Raw genomic sequence first — 24,482 nt, 5'->3', positions numbered from 1 at the left:
CCGTTCCTAGGCGGTAGTCCCATCATGACCGTTCCTAGGTGATAAACCCATCATGACCGTTCCTAGGTGGTAGTCCCATCATGAACGTTCCTAGGCGATAAACCCATCATGACCGTTCCTAGGCGGTAGTCCCATCATGACCGTTCCTAGGCGATAAACCCATCATGACCGATCCTAGGCGGTAGTCCCATCATGACCGTTTCTAGGCGATAAACCCATCATGACCGTTCCTAGGTGGTAGTCCCATCATGAACGTTCCTAGGTGGTAATCCCATCATGACCGTTCCAAGTCATTCTTAATACTAGCATGCACACTGCTTTCAAATTATGATATTTTTTTGTTGAATTTGCACGTACCAAACAAAAACCAACCCGCATTTTGCCTGTTTTAAAATAAAATAAAAATAACATTAAGAATATGATCTTGAAACCCGTTCTGCCTTTGTATCTTTGCCAAAAAGGCGTTTGAAGCTAATTTTGGCCTAAATTATACCTTTCCGTTATGTCGCCTGGTACCTGGTCGGCTTCGAAAATGACGTCAGTGACCACCAAAGAGCACGCTGACGTCGTAATATTCTTCGCAGATCATTGTAATGCAGTGTATTACCCATTTTTTTACAGTTCAACTTCAATTTCTTTAATGAACGCCCTGTCGACAATTACGAATATTTTTCGATGAACGCAACATCTTGCGGAGCGCAAATATTCGCGTATTTATATAAATTGATTTATTTTATCTTGTTATTGTTTAAATTGTTTTAGCACGCCACGAAAATCTTAAGTGTTAATTTATGAATTGTTAAAAGCCGTCTTGTCATAAGCATTTCACGTTAAAAAGTATTTTAACGTATCAACTATGATTATTGTTATTATTTTCCCCGCGTTATTATGACGACGGGTCGTTCATTTTACAGAATAGGTGGGAATGAATTACATTAAGGTTTTCTTAAATGAAATAAAGTATTATTTAACAAATCTGTATGGAAGTAATGAGCTTTTGGTGTAAATATAAGAAATGAATCTCGTGATTTATGTCATTATTGGGGACATGAACGCACGCAGTTGTGCTGGCTAAAGGACGCTTGTAGTCCGGACTCGACACACTTTAACCAGCCAAACTGCGTTCATTGTTTATACCATGATAAAGAAATCTAAAACGTAATTCATTCCTCAAGTGGAACAGATATTTCTTCTGGTAATTGTTCTGATTCATGGAAGATTCTAGAAAACAGATTCAAATGAACACGTAACACAGCGTTTTAACTTGAGTTAACTGTTTTATATATTTCTTTTCAAACTAAAAATTACGATGCCAAAACTGTGAAAGATTATTGAAAATGCATTGTTTTTAAATACATTTGTTTGCACCTTGTATTGTCTTTTTAATTTCAAAATAAACACTACAAAGTGCGTATTTATGGAAAAAAACTTTTCCACATTTTTGGCATCGTAATTTTAAGTTTGAAATTATAAGGGTTTTTTAACTACCGCCTTAAAAAATCCGGTGCCAGTGTCCCTTTCCTCTATCATATATATTCATTATTAACCAATAAGTATTTTTTGTTTTTGTGCATGCACAACGTGATGAACAGAACAGAACAGAACAGACATTTTATTAAGACTTATACTAACGTACATTGTCTCATCACATATAATAATTCACTTAAATATGTCATGTGTTTGTACAAGGTAAGTTTAAAAGTTGAACAAATATTTGTGTTACAGGAGCGTTATGCAATTATTATTAACTACTATAAGGTATAAATATGTAAACGCAGTAGTGTAACAGCTTCATAAACAGGCTATAAAAGAGGATGAACAGAATTATGTATCATTGTTTAGAATAGAGTTACGGATACATAGTGATTCCTTAACGTATTTACAGAGCTTAATAAGCTCAAATCTATTAACAGAGTTTAATAGTTGGTGATATTTAAACACGGAGGGGCGAACATAATAATGACGTTTAATGTATTTCTGTCTTATAACTAAATAACATGGGCATATACATACAAAATGGTATATATCTTCAATATCAAGATGGTTACAACACATACAGTAGCGTTCATTACGCGGTGTATTATTTCTGGCATATCGTCCAGTTTGTATCCTTAATGGATGTACAGATAATCGTAATCTACAAATATAAAGTCGGTATTTCCTTGGTAGTATATTCAGATATTCTTCATACTGGAATGCATTTTTAAATACCTTATACATATCAAGAACAGAGCTATTAGATAATGAACCATGCCATTCCTGCTTAAATGTATCTATAACTCTACATTTAAATTCGTGAACAAATGTATTTACGTTTACATTTTGTACATTATCAAATATATGTGTAAAACCATAATCATTAAGAAGTTTTTTAACATTGGTAACCCAATTGGAATATCCTTTACTACTATCAGCTACTGCTTGCAGATATACAACACTTATCAATATATTATTAGTGTTAGCTATTTTCAACCAGTACTTAATTATACGTATGTATCTAGAAATATATAAAGGATATCTACCTAATTCTCCGTATACACTAGCAGTACAAGTGTTGATTTTAACATGTAATAATCTTTTACAGAACTTCAAATGAATACGTTCTATTTCTTTCGATTTAGTATAACCCCATATTTCACATGAATAGTTTAATATAGACCCTACAAAGGCGTCAAACAACTGACAAAATATATGAGGCTTTAGATCATACTCTTTACATTTATACAGTAACACATTTAAAGCCTTTAAAGCTTTTCCAGCTAAATATTCTTGGTTTAATGCATAATTACCAGTATAGTTAAAAACAGTTCCTAGGTAATTACAATCGCTAACGACTTCGATGTTTTGGCCATCATAGGTCCAGCTTTCATGCGGTAATAAACGTCCGCGCTTACGAAATACCATAATTTTAGTTTTATTTGTATTTACTCTAAGACCCCAAGTATTACAATAAGTATTAAGTAAATCCAATTGATGCTGAGTTTCAGCCGGTGTCTTTCCTAAAATGGCCATATCATCGGCAAACAGTAACATAATTAATATAACGTCATCTATGTTTATACCAGAATTAACGCTATCTTGTAAAAACAATTCTAGGTCTTCGACAAATAGTGAAAATAATATTGGGGACATTACCTCCCCTTGTCGTAAGCCAACTGCATAACTAAAGTATTCTGAGTATGATGAACATGATTTTACACAAGTAGAACCTTTCATGTGTGAAATACATTACACGATCCGTTGTACGTATTTTACATACGAAAATTTATTTGGGGAGAAATGTTTTTTTTTTTTAATTTACACAGGGAACATAGTAGATCCCAAACACCGATCCTTATTCGAGCCGCAAATCTTTTGTGAATGATAAATTATGAAAGTTTGGATTCTCTGTGAAGAACCGATTTAAAACAGCATTTGTTACGTGTATCTTGAAAATTCCTTACCAGCCCCTTCAGTGGCATCATTGGTAATGCCAGTTCTGTTTCTTTAATATGAACAGATCATCTTTCCAGATAGTTCTTCTCTATAAAAATGGTATAAACTGTGGGCGTTATAACTACAAGACAAATAATCTAATGTACAATTAGATTTATAGCTCTTTCCAAAACCGTTCTTCCAATACCAAATAGTGCTATATTTAGCGCTAGCTCTGATGATTTTATTATTCAATATTATTGAACAACAATCGTTTGCAAAGTATGATTGGACGAGTTCCTGAAGTAACGTCTGCATTGCACTAGAAACTGAAAAATCATCACATTGTAGTCACTAACATTATTGTCACAACTATGTTTTAAACTTGGCCTTCAGGTTGATAATTACACCCGCCAATCGCTAGGCCGCGGAGTATTGTTGCAACTGTTACACCCGCCAATCGCTAGGCCGCGGAGTATTGTTGCAACTGTTACACCCGCCAATCGCTAGGCCGCGGAGTAATGTTGCAACTGTTACACCCGCCAATCGCTAGGCCGCGGAGTAATGTTGCAACTGTTACACCCGCCAATCGCTAGGCCGCGGAGTAATGTTGCAACTGTTACACCCGCCAATCGCTAGGCCGCGGAGTAATGTTGCAACTGTTACACCCGCCAATCGCTAGGCCGCGGAGTAATGTTGCAACTGTTACACCCGCCAATCGCTAGGCCGCGGAGTAATGTTGCAACAGTTACACCCGCCACTCGCTAGGCCGCGGAGTATTGTTGCAACTGTTACACCCGCCAATCGCTAGGCCGCGGAGTATTGTTGCAACTGTTACACCCGCAAATCGCTAGGCCGCGGAGTATTGTTGCAACTGTTACACCCGCCAATCGCTAGGCCGCGGAGTAATGTTGCAACTGTTACACCCGCCACTCGCTAGGCCGCGGAGTATTGTTGCAACTGTTACACCCGCCAATCGCTAGGCCGCGGAGTATTGTTGCAACTGTTACACCCGCCAATCGCTAGGCCGCGGAGTAATGTTGCAACTGTCACACCCGCCACTCGCTAGGCCGCGGAGTAATGTTGCAACTGTCACACCCGCCACTCGCTAGGCCGCGGAGTATTGTTGCAACTGTTACACCCGCCAATCGCTAGGCCGCGGAGTATTGTTGCAACTGTTACACCCGCCAATCGCTAGGCCGCGGAGTAATGTTGCAACTGTTACACCCGCCACTCGCTAGGCCGCGGAGTATTGTTGCAACTGTTACACCCGCCAATCGCTAGGCCGCGGAGTATTGTTGCAACTGTTACACCCGCCAATCGCTAGGCCGCGGAGTATTGTTGCAACTGTTACACCCGCCAATCGCTAGGCCGCGGAGTAATGTTGCAACTGTTACACCCGCCAATCGCTAGGCCGCGGAGTATTGTTGCAACTGTTACACCCGCCAATCGCTAGGCCGCGGAGTATTGTTGCAACTGTTTGTTACATTTATAAAACTGAGACATTGTCATTGCCTTGGTGTTGTTGCATGGGCTTGTGATCGCTTAACCTATCTATCCTATATCACAACAACCGGTCAAGATATCCAAATAAAGCATGGTACATACGTAGCTTAATACAATACATGCATCTAAGGTGTATAATTCTGACTTGAAAGCTTGTTTAGTTAAACCCGTTTTTATCTTAATAATGTGGCATTCGACCCACTGTGATAGCTAGGGTAATATTTTACCCCAAACTTTAAAACTATTTATTGACATTAAAATAATTGACTGGCCATAGATTGACTGGCCATAGCTTCTTAGGGAACAAACAAAGGGTATCTTTATATATTTGTGTATATGAAATGTCAACATCACGGCTCGCTTTCGATGTTTCATACGGGTTCATTAAACACACATGAAGTTGATTTCAGTTATATAAACATTAAAGGTTTGATGCTAATTCAAAAGCGATCCATGTTTTCGTAGTCATATATAACCCGTATCATCTAGTGGTATATTACTTATATAATCGTATTCATCTAGTATTCAGGTCATGGGGACATCCAAGGACACAGACCTGACACTATCAGATCAACTGATGTAACGTCATTGTTGTAATTCTAATATTGTGCTATCGTATATCTATTTCATTATACCAGAACAATTCGAGGTGATCTATAATATTTGTTTTCAAAATCAACAATGACAAACTTGAAAGCAACCAAATATATAAATGATAGAAATAATATATCACTTTAATACAAGTGAAAATATTACACACACGTTTATACCGTTTTAAATGAAACATAAACAGTAAATAAAAACTTAAATTTCATAATGCATCCTTTAAAGGTGGTATAATAATATATGTTTTACGTTTTTACGTATCTCGTTTAATCGGCATAGTTGGCCAATCAGAATGCAGGGCCTTCTTGAAAGTATTTTGTAATAAAATCCATTTTTGCCTCTGACAGCTATGTTTACAATGTCGAGAATTCGAATAATATTATAACGCGATTCTGTTTGTTCAATATGTCGTTTTAACGGGAAACCAGGACACCGAGTTACACAGTCATTATATCGAGATACGTAAGTCGTTTTAAGGAGTTACTTAGTCGTTTTAAGGAGTAACTAAGTTGTTTTGAGGAGTCGTTTTGAGGAGTTACTAAGTCGTTTTAAGGAGTTACCAACACTGTAAATCCAAGTGTTAAGTTTTAGAACATGATTTGAACACCCAAATGCAACAGATATTGAACGCGTCTTTCCGTTCAAAGAGTGTTCTAAACCTTAACACTACTGTTCAATAATTGAACAATCATGTTCAATATTTAACACTCCAAGTGTTAAAAATTGAACACCTCAAGTGTTCTATAAATGAACACCGGACGCGTTCAAATTGCATGCAACAGATATTGAACACTTAGAACACGTTCAAAGGCAAAGTGTTCAGCTTTGGAACACATAATGTGTTCAAAATTGAAGTTTTTGTAATCTTGACAAAATTGGAAGTGTTCAAATCATAACACCAGTGTTCAAATACATTTAACACCAGTGTTCAGATGGCATGGTTATAAAAGATTGAAATAAAACATATAACATAAAAACAATTTTATTCAAAGGGATTGTTATAACAGACACAAACAAACCCTAAATGATATTTCTGAAATCATCACTCAACAAACGAAAATCCACATAAATGGCAGAAAAATAATACTCAAACAATACTTTATAATTATTCACGCAGCTTGTTTTAATACATTTTACAATAAAATTGACAATTTCACTGTACATGCAACATACAATGATACTGAAATGTTTCATTTATTAGTTAAAGGACAACAGGTTAAGCAGTCTATAATAAAGATCCAAAAAGTATATATTTTATAATATATTATATACACTGTATTTCAAAAATATATGACAATACATGACCAAATCTGCATATCCTTAGAATCAAATTTTTAGTATCACTATGGCATTAAAAACATAATGTGAAACATTTTGTAAGATAAATGTCAACTCAAAACCAAACAGTAACAAATTATTGTTCAGTTGATGCCTCAAAAATCGGTATGAACAGTTTCGAGTGATACAATTATTTCTCTGACATGGACTAAGTGACATTCATTTGAAACATTATGCAGCACAGTCCATTTTGACAACTTATGGTCGATACACAGTTCGTTGTTGACATACGAATATTGCCTTGATTTCAAATTCAAAGTTTAATAAGGCTCATGCAAATTCACATGTTTTTAAAAGATTCATGGTGAATAATTAAATGGAGATTGGGGAAAGACATTCTTTTTGCATTTGGAATATAACCTAAAACAGCTATACAAATAACCATGAATATATAGAGAGCAATCATATAGAGGATAATTGTTTGTTTCAGTGTAAGATCATAATATATTTCACCTAGTGAGCACCAAAAGTTATATTTTACGAGTGGCTTAGCGACGAGTGGTATATTCACTTTTGGTGTCCCAGCCCTGTGCATGCTGACACGTTTGTTTAGGTTTGTAGAATGGGCTAAACTTTCAAAACCTTCAGTTTGTATTATCTCAAATTGATATTTGCACTATTTTCAACATTGCCATATTGTTTATTTCACTAACTTATGTCTGTAAAGCACCTGAAAGCATATAATAAATATATTCAGGGTTATTTTTATTGCTGTTATTAGATTATATATCGTTTATCAAAGTATTAGATGCCTTAGCATGTGTCCTGTCCTGGGCCTTGATTTTATCGAAGAGTGGTCTGATTTTCTTGCAAAAGAACTTAAATGTTTTAGATGTTTCTCTCAGAAACAGTTCATTAACAATGAACTGTTGAAGGAAGCCCAGGAACATGGCAATAGGTCTTGGGTAATCAATGTCAAAAACATAGTTTACCGCCAAAAGCTGTATAATATAAACCATATAGCAATTTCCATAACATTTTATGGTTACATCGTCTCTTGTGATGTAAGCACAGTTGACATCTCCTTTTAGGATCGTTAATGTAGGGGCTGTGCCGGTTTTCGATTTCTGCAAGACATCTATTTCTGTGTTCGCTTCACACTATAAAAAATGAGGAACACTGCATATCAATTTAACGAGTATGTTTCAAAATAATCATTCAACCATAGTTGACAGCAAATTCTAGTGATCAAATTATTGCTGTTCATTCTTAAAACAGCAACAAATGCCACCAGTTATTCCAACTTGGTGTCTACCAATGCTATAAATATATATATATATAAACATGTTGATGTATAATATGGTCAGAATTAAGACTCATTTCCTTAATTTAAGCTGTAATGTACTGAAAATTGCCATAATTACCAGGGGTTTCAAATGACTCAGCGGGTCTATAGTTGTAGGACTACCTGGATACTTTCTTACAGTCCCTTCTTCATATCACATGACAAGGGTGTTCAAGTCCCCGCCTACTTTTACTGTATGTATTAACTGTATGCATAAAAGGATTACCTCGCACACTTGAATTGTGGGTTGATGGCGTTTTGTGCCCTTTTTTCCCCCGGTCAAACTTCGTCTCGCTTTCAATTAGCTGCAGGAATCCAAGGACAATACACCAGATCTCATTTCGTTTCTGGAATGATGGAAGTTGAAATAATTTCTTTTTCAATAAAAACATGCATTTATTTCCTTACCAGCCCTAATATGTTTTGCAGAGACATGTGTATTAACGATGTAATAAGTCAACACTTTTGTCATTTAACCATTGAATACATTGTGAACAGACAAGAATGAGAGAATGTCCTATATATTTAATAGTTCTTTTTTACCTTTCCATCATCATCAGCATTCAATGCATCTGGCCCCAAAACCGTATCCATTAGCCTTTGAGTAGCCCGCACCAAAACTTCTGTGTTTTCTACAATGTCTGCAAATTTTCCCCCAAACATCTTCTTGAACTCATAAAGCACCTTAAAAAGAACTTATGTTTGAAAAGGTGTACAAAACATTTAGACGAATTCTTTTATCATGAATTTTTAAACTGCTATACGAATATTTTGCATGTTGTCTATTGTAATTTGAGAGCAGTAATTCATTTCAATACTGAAATCACTTTATGTGTTATGGCACTAGCATTTTCACAACCAAGCAGATAAAAAGGCAAGGATGTTATAATAGACTCCCTGATGTTTTCTTTTTTAAATAAGTAATATAGCAATCACACTAACGATCTTGCCCAGCAGATCAGAACTACTTACATATTTTCCTTCTCCAAAACAAGGCACCGACTCAATGACACTCTTAAGGATGGTCGTATTTGTTTTCAACAGCTCACATCTGTATCTTCTAGTTTCATCTAGAGCAAGCAACTGAAAAACCAGGGTCATCCTTGTGATAACGTATTGTATGATTTTGAAATGACAGAAATGTATCAGCAATAAGACAACACATGTTTACATGTAAATCCAGTCGTTATATCATCATTCATTTTCAGTAAAACGATCGAAGTCGATAATTTTATACTTTTCAATTTTATATGCAATGCAATGCGTTTTCGCGAGGAAATAAAATCAGAAGAAACATTGGATTAACTGGTGATTAAATTGCGACATGTGCATAACATATGGCACTGTTAATGCATGAGTATAAAGGGGTGCGTTTTAACCATGCATGCAGTATCTGTTTGTTTGGAAAGTATGATTAAAAGTAAAAAATATGGTCTACAATTACCTTTCTTCTATTCCAATCTGACACGCTCTATTACCCAGAATTCCATGAACCGGTTGCGCTATTTTTAGCTTTGGCTTTCTTTGTGATAACGGCTGGTGTGTTCAAGATTGGACGCGATTTGAACGCTGGTGTTCAAAAGTTTCAATTCAGTAAAAAGTTCGTTTAAATTACTCATTTTCAAGATCGTTTGTAAAATATGATATATTTAAATATAATTTACATCCACTTTAAAGTCACCTGAACACATTTTAAAGGCAATCTTTATGTCAAGAATTTTTTGTACATTTGAAGCGTTAAGAATTTGAATACCAAAGTGAACACCCGATACAAATTAATCAAATGTTTACACTTATTTGAACACGTGTGTGTTAAGACTTGAACACTTGTACGTTAAAATGTCTAAAATTGAACGCGTCCGGACGCGTATACCGTCCGGTTAATTTGCAGTGAAGGCGTGTACATGAGAAGCGAAAGCGTTATAACGTGCACAAATACACGTATGCAAACTGTTTGCCATCGACGTGAACTTATTTTTGATTGTATACTGATCACCATATGAAAACATCACAATGTCATATTTTATTATCCATTTAAAAGGTACTGTGCGATAAAATAGTATTTTGAAGTTATGATGTTTTGTGATTATGAAGTAAAAGTATGCAATATATAAAATTAAATACAAACTTCCGTATTTAGAGTTTCCCAATAAAAGCACTGAGCTTTTAAGCTATGACGAGACAAAATGAGGTACAACGAGACATTACGAGAAACAACGAGGTATAATGCGACAAATCGACGAATAACGAGACATCACGATTTATAACGAAGTAAAACGAGACATAACAAGGTATAACGAGACAAACGATGTTTAACGAAACAGAAAGAGACATAACGAGAAACTGAACACTAAAAAACTCAAAAACACTTAAGTATTATATCAGCGTATACGTAGTTTTTCTCAGAAAACTACTATAATTAATTATACTAAAGTCTTGTACTTTAAATATCTATATTAGGATATAAGGATAAACAACATCTGCGCAAAGATCTTTTTACGTTATGTAAAGATTATTTTGTTCATATGAAATAGCCGCAAATATGGTTGTGACACATGGATTACAAATGTCTTTATACCATCAACAACATTGATTGTGTAAACGTCCTTATGAAACTGACGGAACTTGTTTCTGAAGAGTGAATACATGTCAAACTTGTGAACATACGGATTCTCCCCATTGTTGTTAATGATGTAGTAAGTATCAAAGGTTGAAAGAACTATACCAAAGAGTGTTGTATGAGAAATGCATATTTTTCACTGATAACAATTTTGTGGTACTACATTTAACAGATCTTAAAAGTGTGCATGTATAAATGGTCTCGTATCTCCGTCAACATGAACCCGGCTGTAATGAATTTTTTTAATGGATATATTCCATCTATTTTATTTCATTACAAACATTAATTAACATAATATGAGCAATTTGATGGTGCAAAATGTCAATGACGCTAGTAGTTCATTGTGCTAACACCGCGTATGACCACCCTGACTGATGATCACAGCATGTCAGCGTCGTAGCATGGACTTTACATAACGCTGTAAATTATTCTGGGGTAGATAAGCCCACTCTTGAACTCGTCGCTCATAACTGGGCGATGGCCTGTGGCACTGCGCCAGCTCTGCTTACAAGGCGATCATCCCATATGTTTTATATCACATTTAAGTCTGGAGGCTTTGGTGACATATCCAACTTGTTGATGTTGTTTGCTTGCCGAAATAATATTGTCGCTTTTGCCTTGATGCTGGTGCGCCATCTTGCAGTAACAGCAGTCCTCTATTATTCCCAAACATTAATAATACCTCAGTTTGAATAATTTCGTTTTGATACCGCGCTGCGTTTAGAATATCATTAATGAACACAATGTTAGTCTTGTGATGTAATGACACACCTGCCCATACCATTATTGACCCGCCCCCGTACCTATCTCGCTCGATGACCTAGTTGTTGTTGAACCGTTCTCCACTTTCTCGATATACCCGTCGACGCCAGTCGTTTTCTTGCAAGCAGAATCTCTTTTTCATCAGTTAACAGGACATGTGCCCATTCAGCCTGTGGGGTTCTAAAATGACGCTTAGCTCACCGATCTCGTTGTTCCCTATGCTTCTGAGTTAATTCAATCCCTAAGGGCCGTCTTCAACGCATGTTGGTGAGCGACTGAATACCATTTCTAACGGTCTGTACATATATGTATTGTTCGCGTGTCCCGAGCGTTTCTCTGGACGTATTGATAGCTGTACGTCTGTGATGACGATGTACAGCATGTTGGAAAATAGCTCATTGAGCTAATGTTTCTTGTTAACACATACCCGACTTTAAATAAAGATTCTTTTATCTTCTATATTGTATCTTGTATGTATATAAACGATGTGATGATATTGTCCGGCTGTTGTAGAGCGTCCACTTGGTCGGCGAGGAAGATTTACAACGCTGCAAGTCGCTCTGTTATTAAACTTTCTGATTTTAATGCGTTGTACACCTATGCGTTGCACAACCTACAAAAGAAACTAACATGAAATCATTTATCACAATGTACATGTATTTCTACAGTGCAGGGCCTTTCAAGGCATATGTTAAATTTGAATTCTATGGATATGTTCGATGAAAACGAATGTTAGTGCCTTTAAGTTACAATGATATAAAGTAAGTCCAAGGATCGACAAAATCAAATTAACTTTGCGACTTACACCTGAATGGTGAACGCCAGCGTTGTCCAACCAAATGGCTTGTCCACGTTGTTCTAAAGACACTCTTCCCATGTTAAGTTTACCATATCCACCATTATAACATACTGTGATGTCCTATGTTTCTTGTTTGTGATTTTGTGTTCCATGTCTTTGGCGTTTGCCCAGTGTCACTAAACCGGGTTTATGTTTAAACTTTTTGCTACTGATCTTGTTTCTGTAGCTTTTTGCAAAAATATTTATGCGAAAATATTCTGTAGTACACGTGATGCTTTCTAGAGTTGTTTGATTCCGGGCACAAAATATACTAAGTCTACATCTTTGTTTTGACATCCATATTTTGAGTAGGTCAAGTACACTGAATGTCACTTACATGCTGATATTGTCGTCAGTAAACCCGCACAAAACTTGTCTTGTCCATCACGTGGACGTTTATGCAGATGTTGCTGTATCAGTCAGAGGTGATCGTCCATCCATTACTCTAAATGCATATAAAAAGCGCTGAACATATCCACATGACCACTGTGTGCAGTTGACATATAGTATGCAAAACAACTGGCAGCTGTACGAACTCGGGCATATTATATTTCGGTGATATCAGTATGTTCAATTACATGAGCAGATTTAGAGTGTGTGTATTAGGGTAGGGTGATCCTATTTCAAATTGTTCAAGCGAAATGTTTGATGTTGAAATGGTAGGAAAGATAAGCGTAAACGACAAACGACTGCATCATTTCAAACTAAATTTAGCAATATTTTTCTTGGGAAGCACCCCATAACCCATATACAACGTTGTGTGTTCGTGATGCTTCTTGAAAATGTTCGTATCCTTAAAGCCCGACTATTAAGAGATTTTCCCATTTTATGTTTTTTAAATCAAAATTACTTCATTAAAATCGGATATTTTACACAACACCATTATTTCGGCTATAGTTATAGTATACAACTTTATAATAAACAGGAAATAATCCTTACTCCGCTAGATTATATAATCTCGCTAACAAACAAACAGTGCGCTGTTGTTGGATTATCATATAAGGTGTTAGTAGTATATACTACAGATTCGTTTTAGACAATTCAATTTTAATCCTAATAAAAAACAAAACTCGTAATTAATTACCTGCATATACAACACCTAAGATAAATGACAATAAAACACCCAGACCTCAACTCGCACATATATATCCATCAGTGGTAGTAGCACACAGATACCGGTAACCTCACTTTACGGTCAACATCAAGCGATTATAGTTATTTCCGGATAACCTCATCAACTACTAGTGCTGGTATTATAAAGTCAAATGATTTGAAAATGTAAAATATTTGAAAAATTTTAAGTCACAGCCAAAACACTCGGTCAACACATGTCCGCCAAAAACGGTTTTAAAGATAACATGAATTAGCAATTTCTTCATAAAAATCAAAGCACTGAAAGTTAAGTTATGAAAGGATGCTATATTCAAACCAATATTTTGTTTCAGGTATTCATCTTCAAAAACAAGAAGGCAAGTGTTCTTCAAAATATTCAAAAATATCCACGGTTTAAATAAAATCCTAGTAATTCATTAAGTCTATCTGCCCAACTACCTGCTGGAAACATTTTAATTTTACGAATTTTCTTTAAAACATCACCATAAAAATCGGGATGAGCAATACTATCAGCAATGAGCGATTTAAGACTACTATTGTACTTTGATATGAGATTATAATGACAATTAACAAATTTTGAGAAAGATTTCCTTAATTTAAAATATCGGAAACCCTGTTTTAGAAGTTTTTGCTTCATAAGTTTACTGCGAGAGCTGAATTTTTTTACATTTGTACATATTCTAGCAAATCGTATTTACTATTTTGCAATAAAAACACCATACGAAGGTGAAATAGGAACATCACCATCTAAAGAAGGGTAATTAAATATTTTAAAATTAAAATCATCACGTTTATCATAAAGATTGATGCTCAATATATCTTCCTTTACTTTTAGTTGCAAATCTAAATAGGATGCTTTTAAAACGGATGTATTATATTTATTAAGTTGCAATTGTGAAGGGTATATCGAATTAATGTTATCTGTAAACACAGGATTATCTAAACTTAGAATATCATCAATATATCTAATCGTGCTATTGAATTTATCAACAAGAGCTAGATCTCCAGACTTAAATAATTTTAACATATAATCACTTTCATAACAGTATAAAAAGAGGTCTGCAAGTAAAGGTGCACAATTGGCTCCCATTGGAATTCCAATCGTTTGCTTATATAAACATTTACCAAATTTAAGAAAAGAATTATTGAGTACAAAATTTAAAACTTCAATGACATCTGTGGATGTCCAATAGATATTTATCTGAGCGATCATTAGTAAAAAAGCCTTTTTAACATTAATTGCCATGTTAGTAGTTCTCCCTCGCAAAAGTTTTTTCGATAAGAGGAGTCAATTTGTTTGTAACTAAAGATTTTGGAATAGATGTATAGAGCGTTGAAAAGTCATAAGTATTAAGTACTGAGACTTTAAAACGTCTATTTTCAAAATCATTAACTAAATCTAAAGAATTATTGATAGACCAAAAGAGATTAATTCCAGAATTCTCATAAACTTTACTACAGTATCTTCTCACATGAAACTTAACAGCAGTTAAGCAGGATGTAAGTAAAATTGAAACTTGTTTAGTAGAGCAAGAAATAGAATTAACAATAAATAGTGATTTATAAGGATTTTTATGCATCTTAGGCAACTAGTGTATTGTAGGAATGTTTTTATGATCCTCATTCAAAAGAACTTGAAATTTAGCATTATAATCAATATGATTTTTAATAACACTTTCTTCATCGAGTTGGCTAGAATTGTAAGTTCTGGAAGATTGTAACTCTCCAATATTAGTATTTACATAATATAAACGTCAAACTATGATTACAGTATTAGCTGCTTTATCAGCTGGTACAAATACAAGTTTTTTATGTAGGAATTTGATATCCATTATCAACTTTGGGGTAAGTGCCAACGGATTATTGTTGAAAAACTATATTTTCATATCTATTAGGTACAATATTTTATTCATCCACGGTAATAAGGCATTTGGTTCAACCCCTTTTCTTTTGCACCAGCTTTTACTATATTTCGATAAAGTGTCTGTCAATTATAATTTACATGTATGGAAATTAATTTCAGATGCAATCCGGTATGCATGACCTTTATTAAGCAGTTTTCTAAGCAAATTATTTTTTAATATAAGGAAAATCTCCTGTAACAATATGCCCAACAGGGTCGTAAATAAATTATTTAGAAGTTCTATACCCTTGTTGCTAAAAGAAAGTTTAATGCGATATATTTTGCTAGTATCAACATTTTCAATAGTGGGATGAAGGTAATGTTTCGTATATCCTTTAACGATACAAGCGCATTCATACTTCGGATCAGTTCCTAAAATAATATTATCAGCTTCCCTATCAAGTGACCGTAAAGAAGTTAATGAAAGGGAACATAAAGTAGAAAGAAGCCGATGTTTGCCATTTTGTAACAAGATACTATTACATTGCTACATATCAATTGTTCTACGTTGTTTTCTTTTAATGTTTCCATTAATTTGCTTGCCATGTGATCTTGTCAAATCTACTCATAAGCAAAGTTCAAACGACCGTATGTATCTGTCGTTTTAAATGATACTGGGTATTACATTTTTCCAATACATGTAGCGCGGGAAATTGTATTGCTTTGTAGTATTTGGCTAAGAACAGATAATACAGGCTTGTCATCTTTGCTATTTTACTGAAAAAGAAAATTGTCAAAATAATCTGGCTCTTGTCATCATATTAAACATAAAGTCCAATCAGTGTTTATTTTGTATCGAATATATTACATAAGTTCATTTTAAAATGACACAAACAAGGCTTAGCCGATGTTCTTTTCGTTTTTAAACAAGTTTAATAAAATTAATACAAAATAACCATAGATAACATATCTTATCGGTAAAGATTGTAAATTATCTTCTTTTTTTTAATTGTAAGTATTTAACCCCAAGACACCTTGAATAACTGATTTTTATATTATGACAATCCAAGAAAAGAGAGACAAAGAAACAAAAAGTTCATATTTCTGAAATCCAGCTGTACTCGCTCATGGCGGCAGATTATAAGTATCTTCCATGGCCGAGAGTGTAGGATAGGTTCATTCCGACCCGAGCGTAGGGTGTTTTGCGGAAACGAGGTTTACCGAGTTTCCGCAAAACACCCTGCGCGAGGGTCAGGATGAACCTATCTTACACGAGCGACTATGGTAGATGACTTTTCTCTCATCGGAGTTAAACAAAATTAAGTAAAAAAAATGCTGGAACTCTTTTGTGCTTAGTGAAAATAATATATAATAATGCGTATGGATAGGCGATAATTCGTGGTTGTCATGGATATGCGCGCAGTGATTCAGATTATGTCAATAGTCAAACCGGTCTTTAAATAGTTCTTAGGAGAGTGAATAATTATTTCTTGAAAGGTGCGTGAAAACCTTTTTTTTGGTGACATTTGAAGCGACAAATAATTAATTAGCGTTCTAAATATTGCCACAGGACAAGGTTTCCATGATGCTACAGACGACTGTCTTCAACAAGGGAGGTAAGTACAATGTGGTGACCAATAAAAAGGTTGTTCCATACGGGCATTTTATTTTCGCCCGTGGGCAAGATAAGAATTTCTAGCATGGTTAAATTATTGGATCTACTTATCTGAGGTGGGAGAAAGCGATTTCTGCTCGGCAGGGGAGATCACTGCGTATGAGATTGATTTAGCGGTATAAGTTTGAAAATACCATTGGTCATTGTCACTGATGCTTTCAATGTCGGAAATGAAATCCGCTCTCTAGCTGGCGGGTAACCCTATTTATTTTTTTTCATTTTGATTGATAATCACATGTTCATCACCTCCGTAAATTATAGCACCAAAATGTTGTAAAATGAAACAAATGCAGGGTGATTTGAAATGGAATCAGTCTCAATCAGAGAAAGTGTGAACTTGAGCATTGCCGGCTAACTGCCTCGACTTAGCTTTTTGCATGGAAGTAGACGGGGTATTTTCACTGGAGTACAGGAGTTTGGATATTTCCTTGTCTTGATTTGATTTTATGTGCCTAAAGTTATGAGTATATGCAATCCCGATATTTGAATGATTTGGTTTGCAAAAACATTCAATTTCTGGTGAGGTGTTTTCTTGCGCTGTGATTAGAGAGCCGATTGTTTGAATTAAGACCAGCCCTTTTCACCATTCGTTACATCGTGGATTTGGGTTTGTTGATATCGACAGTATTGGTTAAAAACCCAGTGTCCCGAGACCTTGATTACCTTGCTTTTGATTTACGTTTTTGACGGCGCGAATGAATACAATGTTTTATGATGCGGTAACCTAATTTGCATTGTTAAAATACTAGTAGTTATATATGAAAATTATTGCATGGTTTTATATTACTCCTGTGCCGAAAGTTATGAAACATTTTTATTCAACGAGTTCAGAATATATGATCGGAAGCTCGCCAAAGACTCGCTTACTTCTATTGTTCATGAATTCGTTGAACAAGTTTGTGTATTACATGACGACTCGTTACAGATCATAAAAACGCATACTATACTCACTTAAAATTCGGCAAACACAAACCATGTTTGACCCCCAATATAAATGGCGTTCTTTACTAAGCGTAGAAATTGTACATTTACATTCCATTATTTGAAGTAATTAAAACCAATTTCGTTTAGCTCCATTATAACAAAAGCTGACATCTCACACTCGAATTGATTTCTGAGTAAAAAAACAGTGGTGATTTTGAGGGGATAAGAGATACTGTTGGGGACCGAATATACAACCTGGTGTAGAGACGGACACCTAGACCACTAGATCAATTGCAATTTGAATGAATTAATAAAACCGATGAATTCTTTTGCAGTACATGTACATTTTGTACCAACTGTGTCAACATAAACGTACATATGGTAATTTTTGATAAAATAATAAGGTGTTAGTAATCTCAATTAGTATTTACCAACTCAATGTTTCTCAATAAATTATTCCATCACATATCCATTTGCCATATTAATTGATCTATTAATGCAACAGTCAATTGTAACGACGCCCCCCCCCCCCCCCCTATGTCCAGGGAATAGCGGGGACTTTGACTTGGGGTCCAGCCAACCCCGGGTACATTCACCGTCTGGCGGGAACGAACTGATGGTAAAATCTCTTTTGAAATGCCCCTGCATCCCAGGGAGCCAAAATAAGGCAAATGTCCCACTATATTTTGCGCCAAGACTCACTCTAGAAAAATCAAATATTTTTGATTAATGCCAAAATAATATGGGGTCATCAGGCATCCAAATTTTACATTATTGTACATAGGATACCTTCATACATCTATGATTTGTTTCTTCCAGGCAACAACAATACACAGATATTCTGGCATATATGATGGTCGCTACAGCACATCAGAAATAAAATCGCACATTCTTTACAGCGTCAAGCATGCTAGTGTTGTTCAAAGAGTAAGAAACACTGATGTGTTAAAAATTGACGAGTGCTCCATGATAAGTGAAAAAACATTCAACTGTGTAGCTGAAGTAACGTCAATCAAAAATAATGATATTTTTGTTTGGAGGTGCCCAATTAATATTATGTGGGGATTTCTTACATTTAGCTGCAGTAAAGGATTCACTCTAACATGACAATGGTGCTTTTTGTTTTGAAGGCAAACTTTTTAAAGCAGCTGTTCCACACAGAGTTGAACTTAAAACTGTAATTAGGCAATTACAGAGTAATTTGATAAATGCCATTCGAGAGGTTTCTTATGGTGGGAAACTGTCTGATTCGACCATTTGCCTGTGTAAAAATCTTAGTAGAGAACTGCAGAGTGAGAAAGTTACAAAGCTATTTGCAAGAAATGACTTTGTTGATGATCTTAATAGAAGGAATATATTAGATCATCCAGGTGAACTTGTACAATATGACTCTGAGGATTCAGGTGATTTGTCACAATTGTCCAGATTGACAGTTTCAAAAAGTCTTTGGCTTAAGTTGGGGATTCTAGTGATTATATTGAGAAATCTCACAGCAAAACGTGTTAATGAGTTGCAAGGGACAGTGACATCTCTGGACAGAGAGGGCCCTACAGTTGAATTTCCAACAGTTGAAACAACAATCAAACTTTCGAAATTCCAATTTGAAGGTAATAGTTAAAGAATATTTCTTTATTTTTTTATATTTTTTAAATTAAAGTGGTAGGCGCTTCAAATCAGTTGAAAGTGGCTAAATAGTTTTATTTATATTTTTATCCGACCATGAGATCTTTATTTAATTATCTATTACACAACTTAACTTACACCGTTCATGAAATCTGATGCAACAAGTGTTTCAGTTTTAGCTGTGAACATAGCTGTAAGGAAACAGTTTCCAGTACGGCCAGCTTTCGGACTCACCATTCATAAGGCCCAGGGCATAACAATAGACAAGAAATTACAATATTATGAATGAGTTCTTATACATGTTTACAAACCAATACTTTCTATAAAAAAAACTTTCAAATGTGGAAGAGCCAGTAAAATTATGGGAAAGGGAAAGGCTATTTTAATTATTCACATATCATAATTCATATACATGACATGTTTAGTAGTTGTGCTTAAAAGTGAAATAAATAAAATATTTAAAAACTGGTATATACTAAAGTATTGTAATTGCCCTGTTAGTTTCAGTTCTTGTCTTAAAATGGCACAGTGTAGGTAAATGCAAAAATATAAATATATTAGTCTTTATAATTGATTTTTTGTCAGTTAATAGCTAAATATATGTCGCCACTACATGTACATCCCCATTCAAATGAGTTAAACATTATTTGACATTTAAAACAAAATATGTTTTGAAACAACCTATATCTTAGAAAGACCTTTTTGAAAAGAAAAAAGGACCAAGAAAAATCACTGTAACTTTTAGTTAATAAAGTAGCTCATTGTGAACAAATTAAGTAAACCCATGACAAGAATGATGAAATATGTTACGGAATCCCTTTCTTTTTGAAAGCAAAAAACAAACAAACTAATCATGTCAAAGGATATGACATGTAATTGTATCTGCCATACAATTATCCATTTTTTAACAGATTTGGAAGTTAGAACGGGATTATTTCTCTTCACACATTTGTTTTTGTATTAACTTGCTTCAATTCATGCATTTTCAAAGTGTAAAAATGGCATATCAGTGAAGTTGATTGAACAAATCTGTATTGTTTTTTATTAAATAATTTATTTATATGATCTTAAAGCTGCACTCTCACAGATTAAACATTTTGACAGTTCTTTTTATAATTTGTCTTGAAATGAGCCACTTCTTGCGAAAATCCACGGGAACCAGTTAAATAAGACTGCTGACAAAAAGTAAGATTGCAGATTTTAATATTTAAATTCGAAAATTGATGTGTGATGCATTTTTCTTTAACCGTTATTTAAAACATAAAACATCAATTTTTTAACGGATATATGAAAATCTACAATGTGATTTTTTGTCAGCAATCATAATCATTGATTTGCAGATATTCACGCAAATATTTACTCTTTCCGAGACAACTTTTAAAAATTGTAAAAATGGTATATCTGTCGAATTGCAGATTTAAAAATGTCTTTTGGAAAATTCTTCCCAAAAATCATCCTATTTTTGATGAAAAAAAATATTTTGAGAAACTAACCATTTATTGGCCTATACAAACAAATTCACACATGAAAACATTGTTTATACATTATGTTATGTCATGTTCATACTAACCATTTCTGTATAGGGTTGACGTTGACTGCAGGAACATCTTTCAATCTGGCCAGCTTGGGGTTGCAATGTCCAGGGCGAGGGATCTTGATGGGCTCAGGATCATCAACTTTAGCCAGAATGTCTGCATTCGTTAACCCTCAAAAGTCACTGAGTTTCTGTCAGATGATGCATCGATAGCCACAGATGAGGACTATACATGCTGCAGAAACATCTTCAGGTATTATGAATGATGAAAGTGTGAGTCATCAATATGAGTTTATAAACAGATCCACACACTCGCACTCATGCAATTTGTACTCTTTGAATTAAAGTCTGTCCACAGTAAAATCCAAAATTGTATATTCTGACATTTTTAGCTCGACTATTGGAAGAATAAGGAGAGCTATACTAGTCACCCGAGCGCTAGCGTCGGCATCGGTGTAACCACTTATGTTAAAGTTTGTGTAAGAGTTTGTGTACCACCTCAAATATTGGTAGATGGCTTTGAAGCTTTGCACACTTGTTCACCATCATGCCCCCACCCTGTACACAGAAGGAGGTAACTCTATTAAGCATTTTGATAGAGCCTTTTTTTAATTTAGAATTTATGATTAAGTTTGCGTACCACCTCAAATATTTTCCATTCAATTTATGTAAATATCTCAACACATCATGTATTGCATTGAAATCTAATCTTGCAGTGATCCATGCATGTTTCACCTAAACATTTCAATCCATTCACCGAAAGCGGCGGAATAGTCGAGCGTACTGTCTCTGTGACAGCTCTTGTTTTACTGATTTGGGGCTTAAACTATTTTATAATTAATGTCAATAAACGATTCTAATCAAACAAAGACAGCTGTTTAATACTTTAGATGAAGTTTGTTTCCTTCCTTTTCCAATTACTCAACAAATTTAGTTTTCTCCATATAAAATTGTCATACTTCTTTCCTAAAACTTTAAACATTTGATTTTTGAACAGTTGAGTCTGTGTTCATATCCTTTTTTTGAGTTAATTTTCTGCGGCTAAGTTCAAATGGCTCAGTGTTTACCTTACTTACTTCACACGGCATTTCCTTTTCTTGAAATTATACTTTGGCAAATTATTACACTGTTTTGAGCATAATTATACTGAAGAATGTTGGGATTAGTATTAGCACCATGATATGTTGAGCGTTGCTGATTGCAATGGTTTTCCACAACATCTGAATTTACTAGACCAGGACTCACACTTCCACCTGGTATATTTTAACAACATATTTGCAAAGTTCTACAAAACCTACACAACAGGCCTGAATGTCTTCGTGACATTAAAGAGATAGGATAGCTTTATATCTATCCTTACTAGTGCTGATGCCTGCATGCTTTTGTCAGTTGCTGAAATATTCTGCCATGTAAAGTATGCTTAGGAGACATGGATCTTCAGTATTTAAGATTGATCGTTTGTTCTTAAATATATCAATATGTTCAGAAGTTTGCTGTAGAAGGCTTTTCAAACCATTTTAAACTTGCCCCTTTCCTCCTAAAGCACTTTGATAATGAAGAATAAGATTTAGCAATTCTTTATTCAGTACTTCTTCCGCGAGATGATTCCTCATTTTTTTCTTGATTACTTGGGTTATTGTGTTCATCTCATAATTTTCTGTGAAGAGAGATGCAGTTTTGTCTGTCCGAGTGATATGCATCAGATTTTATCTGCCAAGTTGATCGTATTGTATCTTCGGTTAGAGGAAGTGTTTGAAGTATTGTTGAATGTTTTTTATTCCACTTTTCATAATATTGTTTCGATTTTTTTTGTTGCATTGTGAAATGTCCATGATGAAAATCATTATTCGGTTTGAACACAGGCTTTTACATGTTAAGTTTGTTGATTTTATACTTCTTATGTTTATGTTCATGAATGTACTGTTAAACTGTGCTCCATCCATGCAGGTGTAAATCACTTTGAAGCAGAATACCTCTACACGTCTCACGGCCGCCCAAAACAACCCAAAAATATCTGGACCCTGAATTTGCATGGTTAAGAAGTGTGCAATCGGAAATCTGAATGCAGTCAATCCAAGAAAAATAATTTGCAGCACATGGGTCCCTAAAGTTTTTTTAGATGTGCCAACCTTCATGATGTTGCTAGCATTTCGTTCTTCTCCCAAATCGGTAAATCCTTTGAGCTCAATACAATCACCGTTTTTCAGGATTTGAAGATCCGATTGAATGGCCATCTCATCAAATATTAAACCATCTGGCCTACTCAAATCATTTAATTTTTTCCTTTCCGCTTTTTCAAACAATCATTCGAACTCGTCATCATTAAACCCAACATTCTGTTTTATGATATTTTTGTATGTGGATGGTGATGACAGTATCAGGAGGCCTGAGTCCCTAAGCGTGGCGTATCCAGCTGGGCTGCGGCAGTAGATCTGTAGACAGGTCATGAGCAACTCCTTGCCCCATCTTCGGCCACTTGAATGCCGAGATCCATTAACAGACTGGCTGATTAATAAATCAATGCCCTTGCTACTTGACCCAGGAAACAGTTTTTCCATTTTTTCTCTCAATGATGAATTTTCAGGTTAAGGTTGATTCTTTTCTAGCAGGTTTTGCATGATTTGCTAGTGCCATTAAAATGAGTAACTGTCTTGCACATTACAGATTTAAGAACTTTTCAGTTCCACTTTCTATTTTTTCCAGGACATGTTACTTAGACACCATTACTGATTGTCTCACTTCTACTCTTCAGCATATTTTCATTTTTTCAACCGATAGAAGTACTAACTGTACACTCGCTTCTGAAAAACTAAAACTATTGCTGACATTTATATCGTCCAAGTCAATGATTTTGCCTCTGATATTACAACTCCACGTGCCATTGTCATAAAATGTAACAAGTTTGTGTATTGATCTGCCGTTACTCTTTATCCCACTATCACACTGGATTGTTATATATGAATCTTTTAAAGCACATACTTGTAGCTTTTCACTTTTAAGATAATCCACTACACCTACACATCTCTATTTAGAAAGTTGGAGGACATGAAACTGAATCTTTCATCACAACACCGCTGTAGCAATACTTCGTTTTGCCGTCTATTGTTCGCTTTACAAGTTTAGTAACAATCAAGGCATTTAGATGTCCAGCAAGCTCTCTCTGGCTGGGCATGTGGTTGATTCCACTCTCCAAACATTCAAACTTGTAGTGATTATACAGTTTGTCGGTTTCAATAAACCTATCACCCTCTCTCAGACGTGACAATAACCTGAAAAAGCAAATATTGAAATTGTTAATGTCTACTGTGGTAAAAGTTCTAAAATCACCCTAATTAACAATGGAGTTTACTAAAATGAGTTTGCTAAAGCTTTAAGCTTTTAATACATATTCTATAGCACCA

At 34.9% G+C, this 24,482-nt stretch overlaps 1 protein-coding gene across 1 annotated transcript; it reads right to left on the bottom strand.

Annotated features, from left to right (window-relative positions):
• Positions 1-7,838: 7,838 nt before the first annotated feature.
• LOC128216929 (uncharacterized) lies at positions 7,839-23,639 on the bottom strand. Its single transcript, XM_052923657.1, has 6 exons — positions 23,415-23,639; positions 21,577-21,639; positions 9,122-9,232; positions 8,693-8,833; positions 8,376-8,496; positions 7,839-7,964 (listed from the first exon to the last, which is right to left on the bottom strand). The coding sequence occupies exons 1-6, from the start codon at positions 23,637-23,639 to the stop codon at positions 7,960-7,962; spliced, it is 666 nt and encodes a 221-aa protein (XP_052779617.1). The 3' UTR covers positions 7,839-7,959.
• Between the last annotated feature and the right edge of the window lie 843 nt (positions 23,640-24,482).

Source organism: Mya arenaria, chromosome 2 (genome assembly GCF_026914265.1).
Source record: "Mya arenaria isolate MELC-2E11 chromosome 2, ASM2691426v1".
In the NCBI taxonomy this organism is placed as follows: domain Eukaryota; kingdom Metazoa; phylum Mollusca; class Bivalvia; order Myida; family Myidae; genus Mya; species Mya arenaria.
The sequence above is the reverse complement of the archived record's forward strand: the minus strand, read 5'-3'. Positions and strand labels throughout refer to the sequence as shown.